Genomic DNA, 10,250 nt, shown 5'->3' with positions numbered 1-10,250 from the left:
GTAATTAATGAGTCCGTATCCCATTCTCCTCTTGTGAACAAAATCACGAAATCCTTTTATCTTGGTCAGATCGTAATGTTATTAATTATTATTATTATTATTATTATTTTTCGTCATCAAAAGCTCGCCAGCAGGCGTTGGCGAGTAGCCTGCACATTTCCCATGAGGATTCATATTCAGAGACTACGTCACAGCTCATAAAGTTTTGATACAATTTGATAAATTGCATACCCTTAATAAGGTCTTAATATTTTCTATCTCCTTTCTTTGACAGCAACGACATGCAACCCATAGCCTACAGGTTGCTTGTAAACAAAAAAACATTTATATAAAGTTTTTAAATTTGGCTTAAGTTTGAAAACAAGTAGTTAAAATTCGTCCAGGACACTCTTGAAAAAGAGATTTTTAATCTCAATGAATTTCTCTTCCTGGTTAAATAAAGGTTATAATAAAATTCACAATTGCTGAGTTGTGACACATTTTTCTATTTCTTTTTTTTTTTTTTTTTACAAAATACGAATCACCTTTAAAAAATCAGTTTTGTTTGAAAGAGCATCAAAAAGACCTTGGGTATGAAACAACTTTCCGACTGTTGTATAGACTTTTAATATACCATAAATAGTAGAGAAACTACAGGAACATTTTTCAATACATCTGCATCAACAGTTCACAATGATAACATGTGTCTTTGTCAAAGTCACTCGTTTCCATTTAGCCATTTAAATGTATTCTTTTGATATATGCGTGTTGCACTATCATCATAATCATCATCATCCTCATCATCATGTCAGGTTTGTTGTGTTTTAACATTATAATAAATATTTTTTTCATAATTGGGGTCATGGGAATGATCATTTATAAATAAATAAACAAATGAATGAGCAAACAAACAAACAACAAACAAAGACATATATAATCTGATCATAAGGTTCAATATTCTGACATATGATATGATATTATACAGACAGGTAAAATCATTTACAAGTAGGTTTGCAACAAACGAGCGAACTCCAAAACGTCTTTCTTTTGCTTCCACTTCCCAAACTCTAAGAGAAAATGAGTATGAAGTATGGGGTTTAAAATATTGTTTGCAACAACGATACCAGCTGATGACATCCAAGCCACATTAAGCTGATGGCATAACCTCCTTTCTCCAGGGTTTGGCAATGTCTGTATCTTGATAGCTGGAAAATCTAGGTGGGTGTTGGGGAGCTTTGAACTAAGAATTCTCCAGGTTCTTCATTTACTTGTAAAATTAGATATGCTGTCAATGTAATATTGTATTTTAGGTTTTTGCTCATTAAGAATCCTTTCCAGTAATTCAACTGTGAGTAACTGATCTGCTAGTGCTAATTTTGCAAAAAAACCAAAAAAAACAACCCATATATATGTTAACGAAATCTGTGATACTATCCTATTTGCTTACTTATCTTCCTTTATCTTTAGGTTCAAAACAAAAACATGACTTTTCCCATTTGTTTTGTTCTTCATCTGGCATACTTATTTTAAGTTACCGCAAATCATTGATCTCTTCAGTTGTTACTAATTATCAGTAGTAAAAATGATCTGTGTTTCTTTGTGTCTGTTTTGGTCAACAAACAAAACTACATAATAGAGGAGAATCCCTTAGGGATCAACTGATACCTGTTAACAAATGTTATGATTTTTGCTTCTTTTTCGGGTCCAGTTTGGTAAAACCTTCGGGACAATAATGATAACAAGAGCAAAAATTATCATGTGAAGTTCATTAGTTTGGCATATGTACATTTTCTTCAACAGCAGAGTCTTGGATAATAACATTTTTTAAGTTATCTATGAATATCTTCTTGTTTCTCACCTTTAAGGAATTTGCAATGTTCAGAGTTTTTTTACCTTTACAACTGCTTCCTGATAGCTTAGAGCTCTGATATTCACTGAAAAAAAAGGAAAGTTGTGTTTGCTTTCTTTGTTCCTATTTTGGTAAAGTTTGAAGTCGGACTGCCAGTACAGCAATGAGGACAGAGTGGGAATCAATATGTTTCTCCATTTTAGGGGGAATGAAAACAAGTATCAAACGTCTGTCATTGTAGTCCAAGTACTCAAAATGTGTCCTTATCACAAAGAGTTTAAGTGTAGGGCTTTTAACAGAGGTTTGGTCCCATAGGTTAGGCTCATTACTGTATAGTGTCAGATGCCTGTCTGATTATGTCAATATTCTTAAAGCAGTTTTTTTGTTTTCTTCAGTCATTCATGGAAATCCAGGCAGTGTTGTCTTTTACATGGGACTCTATCACTTCAACCTGTGAAGAAAAAAAAGAAGAAAAGATTACATTTTAATTCAGTTCAATTCAATTCAATGTTTATTTGTATATCACCAATTAGTAACCAATGTTTTCTTAAGACACTCAGCAAAAAGACCAGGTTAGACCATTATTTACAAAGACTCAACATTAATCCACAATGAGAACCTGGCAAGTTTTAAAAAGTAACAGTGACAAGGAATTTTTTTTTTTTGTTCATGGGCGAAAACCTCAACCGTATTGTTGCTGTGTTTGTTTTTCCCTGACAACACTGGCATAATGGAGTTTGTTTTTAAAGGCCGATACATCATTATTATTCTGTGCTGTTTCAATGAGTCCAGAGACTCCATCTCTGATTTCTTATGATCAAACATGATTTACACTTCAGATATTGGAGGGTTGTAGTTTACAACACTCCAGGTATACAAGTAAAATTGTATAAAATGACATCAGAAAACATGTACTTGAAAAAAGGTTGAAGCTTGAAAAAAATACTTTTGAAAATCTGCTTAATTTAAAGTTATTAAAATCAGTCACCTTTATTTACTTGTTGAGATGGGAGCTGATCTTTTCTTTTCTGATTATGTTTGCATAGGGAATCTGAAAGACAAATGTAAAAATCAAATCAAATGCAAGATTTAGACATTTATGTATTAAAGTGTATCATACTTTATAATAAAATACAGCAAAGATGACTCCTCACTCTGAATTTCAAAACAATGTGAGAATTTATAGAGTTATTCCACTAATAATAAACGCCAAAAGAAATACTTGCCTTTTCAAAAGGAGCAAAAAATAACAACAAATATTAAGAGAATTTTGCAGTTATACTTTTGACCTTAAAAATTCTGTTAGTGTATAAATCTGTAATTTAGTTCACAAAAGGTAAGTATAAAGTGTGTGTAAAATGAACGTTATTACTCCATTTGTTGGATCTAATCAAATTTGTATATAGGTACCTACACTTTACTATGCACTTGAATGGTTATAAACATGCTTGAGTGCCTACTCAGTCACCTCACTTTGTGACTAAATAATGGCAGAATGACTTGTGTGTACTGGATGTACAGAACATAGAAAACGTAAAATGTGTCAGAAAGCAAAGGAAAAACATCTGCCAGCTGCTCTGCTGATTGATATTGACAGAAACTGGCAGACAGCGGCAGAGGAACTGCTCACCCTTGAAAGTCAAACTCTGCCTGTGACTGCTTTTAATGGACCTACAATATCAACAACAACAAAGTGGCTAATTGAAATCTATTGAATATTTAATTTGAATTCATGTTTTATTTTTAGGGTGTGGCTTACGATTTTAATGTTATGTCTACAGTTGTTTGGGTTTGTTTGTTTGTTTGTTTGTTTGGATAAATCTGAAAATTATTGGCACAAACCCCCTTTCTGTTGAAGCTTTGTGACAATTGACTGAATGGTGCCCAAGTTTAAATGACATGTCCTCTTATCCTTATAACCCCCAAAATGTATCTCCATGTGCATGTTATTTTGTTATTTGAAGGGAGAGACACTTAATAATTTGTCATCAATCTTCAGCAGCATAAGTTCTTATAAGTGATCTTACCATTTGTAATTGTTGGACCATCTCTTCTCTGTAGGCAAGCTCTCGTTTCATTTGATCTTGGAAGTTATCTGAAATAGTGCAAAATCTATTAATGTTTTTCTAAACACATTACCAGTTATCACTTACAGCTATGAAAAACAGATACAAAATGAGACTGAGGAATCCAGGGGAAAAGAATGATGAGAGAGAGGACAGAAAAAGAAAGCTACAGGATGTGAAAATTCAAAATCTGAGAAAAAGACAGAGAAGGAAAAGTTTTAATTTAGAATACAAAAGGGTGAGTTGAGGAAATTGCTACTTACGGAAGACAGGAAATGGCGATGTGCCCTTTAGAGCCTGAAACTCTTGCTCAAGTCTCCTCCTAAAGTCAATCTGCTCCAGCAGAACCTTCTGAAGCTCCTCTAAAGGAGTAGAAATAAGAGATGAAAAATAATTTGTTGTTAAAAAATATAAATTGCAAATGTCTATTGCACCCTGTTTGTGTTTACTTTGATTCCTGAGTTCTGGAATCAGAAGTAATCAAGCTGTAAAATTATTTCTACCTTTCTCCATGCTTTCAAAATCCTTCTTCAGTTGAACAGGGGGGGAAGCACCTTGGTTTCTATCCCCTTAAAAAACAGACACATGTGCACTTGATGTTAGACATATAACTGACATGTAACACTTGTTACTAAGAAAAGTTAGTGTTTAATTTTACTCTTCCCCAACCTCAAACAGAATATTCCATATGCAACTCACATGTAAAAATAATGCTGTTGTCACACTTGCCTCTAAGGACATTTTTTTTATTGCAAGCTCTTGCACATTGAAATGTAAACCCTGTTTCATTTCCACTGAGTCTTTAATGGAGTACTGTTATTCACTATTTGGCCTATAGGTGTCAGTGTATGTTTGTAGTAACAATTTGACAGATTTTTGGATGAGAACTTTACTGTGCCTCTTCTCTATTATGTTAAGTCTTGTTTGATTTAATTTCATGTAACTTTAAATGAAAATGAAGCAAGGAAATACTAAATGCATTTTGAAATTTCAGTTAGAAAAGAGAAAAGTTTCTCTTTAAAACTAAAGTGAAGGCTTGTGCCAAAAAAAATGTGTTTTAGCAAGTCAATCCTGCTATAAATGGCATGCTTATTGGTAATTGAGCTCACAAATGGTTGGGTTTTGATGTCAGCAAAGCTTTACTATCATGAAAAGTACCACTGGCTTTGAAATTGTGTCAGGGCAGTAGCCTAAGAGATATACACTGCATGTCATTCAATGTCTTCTCTGTCTGTGCACTGAAAGGACCTTGTTGCTTTACATTTTACAATCTTCCATTTGTTTATTTTTTTTAAACATCTTTATCAAATTATGTTTACAGATTTACCTTTCTATATTATTATTTATGTATGAATCTGATCAAAATTGTTTGTATTCTGACAAAGAGGCTTAAATAAATGATCCAATAATCTTGATATGCGTTCTCTCTCAGGCATTTCATATCCTGGCTCCTTAAGTATCCTTATAAGCTTCTTTCTCTCATTTAGAGCAGATAGGTCTCAACAACTGTCTTCTCATCTTTCCCCTTTCCTCTCTGTTCCTTTCCTCTCTATGTCTCATTTGACAAGCAAATTTGCAGACAGTGCCTGAGGATAACAACCTCGTTTGACAGTCAATTAACCGTGAATAGTCAAAGCCAAGGCGGTTTGCATTACATAAATGGAAAATTAGATTATTTTTTCTCCCTAGAAACAGAGGGAAAGTTTAAAGACAGTGGAGGGGGGCTGGTGGGCCTCAGAGGAATCAGGCCTTCTAATCACGTAGAGCTTCCCACCGCCCAGGGAGACGTTTGGCAATCAGAGGTAAGGTGGTCTCATTTAATTTGTTTCGTGTAATTTTTCGAAATACATTATACATTATGTGCAGGGATCATTATGGTGCGTGTGTGTAGGGGTTGAGGGAGAGGGTGGTTGATATAAATGTTGGCACAGATGTCATAAAGCACTTTTAATGTCTTCCTGACAGATATAAAAAGGCAATAAGCTGTGATCTCTTTTCAAACGGTAAAGGCTTTTTAGCTCTGAGGAAGAAAAAAAAGGCAATTATGTCGGCGGTGATATGGGTCTAGGATGGGGATTGCCAGCATGGCTGCTTATCTCTGAGCTGATGTTTTCTTGTTGAACTATAACAGCCCCCCTAAGAGTAACAGCCTTGGCAACAATGTCGCATCTGTGGCAGAGTTGTGGTAGCAGGAGCTTTCCTCTACTGTTTCTTATCTCTATGCGTTTATGAATCCCTTACCTCAATGTTTGAAAGGGGGAGAAGATTGAGGTGGAAGAAGACTGAAGAGTTTTCCCTCACTGCTTGAAGTGTTTTGAGTTTAATTTGTGCAAAAAAAATAACATCTGTAAAATACAGTAATATTGCTGGGGTTTTTTTGTAAGGATTGTTTGTTTCATTTTTGGAACAAGATTTTTTTTTTTTGGATTCTTGTAACAGTATAAGTTTATATAATAATTTAAATAATGTGTTGATTTTTGATTAAACACACATTTATTATAGTTTCAAAATCAAACTAAAAATGAATCCAATTTATGCATCTTAGATTACAGTTCAAATTAGCTAATTTACAATCAAAAACATCATTTGCAGATTTGTTTTTTTCTATTTACTGCAACGTTTAAATTCTGTTTCATGTTCAAAGTCAATTTTCATTGAGAACTGAAATTTGCTCTGCAATGTGAGCTTCAAATAACACAAGATACATCAAACTATTTTCATCGATGAAGTTGTTCTCCTAAAGAAAAGCCATAGTTTATAGTGTTTTATACTGTACCTGCTGTTTCCCTCCAATAGTCGGGTGCCAATGTCTCACTCTCTTGTACAAAGAAACTATTGTGCTCCTTGTTTTCATCTGAGGAGAGACAAGTCAGACAAACAAGAAGAGATAGATAGGAAGAGTTTCAGTAAGGCCCATTGGTTGAGCTGCTTATCCAGACACATGGAGATAACTAGGTGTGTGCATGGGCTCTGCCTTTATGTGCTAATAAGCACACTACCACAAAACTCACACAAGTAATATTCCACAATGAAAGGGTCAGAGTGCGAGATGAGAGGAGCAAATGATACATCACAATACAAGTCTTGCAGGAACACATAGATGCTATAAAGCCAGTCAATGAGACACATAATGAAACTGAATGCTACAATACAAGTGACTCTGAAATTTCATATAACAGATAGTGTGTAACAGGTTGACAGAATCTAGCCTAGTGCTATTTACTGAAACGTGCAAGAGCATGTTCAGATATTTGATGTTATAAAGTCCTTGAAAAAAACCTGCAGGTTTAAAGATAAAGCATCAACTCAGACTAACCCGGCAAACACTTACCACAAAGGCTTGAGTTGTCCTTGGCTGCGTACACAGGAAGTCCTTCATCTCTATTTTTGGGAACCTGTGGACAACATAAACTTGGTTAGTATTTAATTCACAAGTTGTTTTTATATCTTTTTTTGTATTAGTTTTGATTAAATACTAATAACAAATATGTATATGGTTTTCCTCAGCCAAAGGTAGGATTTTCATTTGTAACATTAAAATTTGGAGTCTATGGTAAACCCTTTATCTCTTTCTGTGTCTGAAAGCAACTAAATGTAGTCGACATTTAATGGATGATTTAACTTGTTCTTATCAAAACTCTCCTCCTCTACTTCTGTCTCTGGTGCTTGTTTAATGTGGGAGTTGACAGGTTACCATCAATCTGCTTATGCAGATCACATCACATGCCTGAAAACAACATTTAAATAATAATTAGCTAATGTGGCTTGTGGGGATATTTACATTTTTGTAAGATGGGTCCTCTCTGTTAGGAGGGGTGGAGCTGGAAAGAGACAGGCCAGCAGGAGGGGAAGAAGGCAGGCTATGGGACTCTTGCTGGATGGGGTCCAAGGAGGAGGTAGGGGAGTTGCTGGGATACACAGTGCCACTTCCCCTTTCCTTCCCTCTTTCTGTACCAGGATTGTTGCTTACTAAAGGGAGGTACAGATTGGTTTTAGTTTGTGGAGACCTGCTTGTGCTCCCGTCCACATCTTCGTCTTCCTGCTTTGATGACTCCACATCAACTTCCCCCTCCTCCTCACTCTCCAATCCCTCTTCCCCTCCGTCAACTCCACTTTCACTTCCGTAACTACAGCTGCTGCTGGGGGACAGTTGTTGGTGGCGATCTGCATTAGTAACCACAACCCCAAATTCTTCGTCTGTTGTCCCATTGACTCCGCCACCATTGCTATGGAGCTTCGCGATGCTCTCAGCATCCTTAATGACAGGACGGAAGGCTGAGCTGTAGCTAGACTTCCGGGATTGGAGGGTTGGGGTATCCAGAAGTTTGAGCCAGCCTTCTGACCCCACAGGTCGAAGGTCAGAGATGACTGCCGTGCAATCCTGGTCAAACAGCCCAGATCTGGGTGTCGTCGTCTCCCTGTTGGAAGCCATGGTTGTGCCAACACTGTTTCCACTGTTGCCTGTTCCAGGCTGGTTTGGGTCTGAAAGATCCAAAAAGGCCTGCCTGAGAGAAGAGCTTTCTGCCAAGGAGGACAGGGCATTGGGCTGAGGCTGGAGGTAGGTGGGGACAGGGATTCCCCCTGCAGCTCTTGGTGGCCAAAACATGCAGAGAGGAGGATAAAATGTGTCTTTGCGGCCAGGCCACAAGAGACCTGATAACCCGGCTCCTTTCTGCCCACCTGAAACATCACTGTCATCTTTTTTCTGCTGACAGAGGCCAAAGGCTGGGAAGGGGTAAGGTGAAGGGAAGAGAGATGTGGGAGGGAACTTTTGCAACATGCCAAAGCTTTTGCTTGGGACAGGGATAATAGGGTAACTGCGTGGTGTTTTACGAGGGGAGAGACAGTCTCCATCCAGATCATCCTCCTCTTCATAGCGACTTCTTTTTTGAGCACCCAAGTCAGTTCCAATCATGTGAGGCACCACTGAACCTGACAGAGTCTTCATAGGACCCATGGAGGGACAGTGGGCTGAAGATGGTAGTGCTCTCTTTCGGCTGCCTCCATTGAACATAGCTTTCACATCTTCCCATGCGAAAATTAACTCATCAGGTGGGTGTTTGTCACTGAGCTTCAGGTGTCGTCGCCATGAGTTAAAGTTAGCAGCGTCAGGCTGGGTGTACTTGGCATCTGGTGTGCGGTGGGAATGGAAAATAAACTTATTTGGGGAAAAGTACATGTTGCAGAAGGAGCACTTGATGCATTTAGCCCTGGAGCTGTTGTAGCGTGCTGGGATGAAGTTGCCACGGCAACCCCAGGCACACTCATGGGACACATCAAAGGCAAAGTTGTCAGGCAGCTTGGGCGGTGCATTCTCTCCCAGGAACGACTTGCAGAGGCGCTCAGCTTCACGCTTGGTGATCATGCCACAGCGCCGTGAGGAGATGGGCATAGCCCCAGCCCGACGAAGAATCTCCAACTGAACTGGAGTGCACTGGACACATGTGATGCCCAGTGCCACCCGGCGATTATGAATCTCATTATAACTGTAGTTCTTAAGGAGTGTGTTGGATATCTGTGCCAGGCAGAGCCTCTCATTGTTGTCAATGACCAGCGAAACGATTGGAACGCCATACAGGATGACCTGGCCAACCTGGTTTGGCTTGAGAGTTGACGAGGAAGAGGATGGAGAGGTAGATGATAAGGAAGAGGATGCGGAATGGAGATGGGTGGGTCTAGGAGGAGTCAGTGGTTCCTGCCGGTAGGGGCCAGTTGAACTTGTCATGATGATATCATTAGGATTTGATAGATGGGTTTTGTCCATGCTTGGAGGAAACCTGTTTGAAAATGCCCTGCATGAAATAGAAGAAAAAAAGATTCACATGTGTTGACTTGTTTTTCACACACCCTAATCCCTCTGTCCTAAAAATATCACAATTGTTTGGCTGATAATACTTTATTGATAAGTGGAATCCATAAAGAAAAAAAGAAAAAATTGCATATTAAAATTAAATACAATTTAAATAGAATATATTTTATTTCCACTTTATGAAAACCAAAATGTCAACATGTTTCCTTTCTTAAGAAAATACAACATTGTAAATTTCAACATTTCTTAAAAAAACAGTTGTCTTCAACATGCAGTTGCTGTCCTCTTAAGTTCTGTTTAAATATTATTAAGGAGAAAAAACTGAAAAAAACTTTTATCATTAACTATTCATTAAAATATTAAATAGTAAACACAAGTCAATTAGTCAATTTTCCTTAAATAAAAGTCTTTGTTTTGTGTATTTATATTTCCATTTGTAGCTTAAAAGTAATTAGAGTGTTTGTCTGCACATGGTAAATGAAGATGCCCGGTAAATAAAGTTAGATAGTAAATGGAAACACTTTCTAAAGTACTAGCAGTACAATTT

At 37.3% G+C, this 10,250-nt stretch overlaps 1 protein-coding gene across 1 annotated transcript; it reads right to left on the bottom strand.

Moving 5' to 3' along the window:
* Positions 1–588: 588 nt before the first annotated feature.
* On the bottom strand, positions 589–9,672 carry skor2 (SKI family transcriptional corepressor 2). Its single transcript, XM_079365314.1, has 8 exons — positions 7,676–9,672; positions 7,226–7,289; positions 6,671–6,748; positions 4,398–4,463; positions 4,158–4,256; positions 3,856–3,923; positions 2,817–2,879; positions 589–2,279 (listed from the first exon to the last, which is right to left on the bottom strand). Exons 1-7 carry the CDS (start codon positions 9,656–9,658, stop codon positions 2,823–2,825), a joined length of 2,415 nt encoding a protein of 804 aa, XP_079221440.1. The 5' UTR covers positions 9,659–9,672; the 3' UTR covers positions 589–2,279; positions 2,817–2,822.
* Positions 9,673–10,250: the final 578 nt, after the last annotated feature.

The sequence above is a fragment of the Symphodus melops genome (genome assembly GCF_947650265.1).
Source record: "Symphodus melops genome assembly, chromosome: 16".
Classification (NCBI taxonomy): domain Eukaryota; kingdom Metazoa; phylum Chordata; class Actinopteri; order Labriformes; family Labridae; genus Symphodus; species Symphodus melops.
Note: the sequence above shows the minus strand (reverse complement) of the source record. Positions and strands in the feature narration are given on the sequence as shown.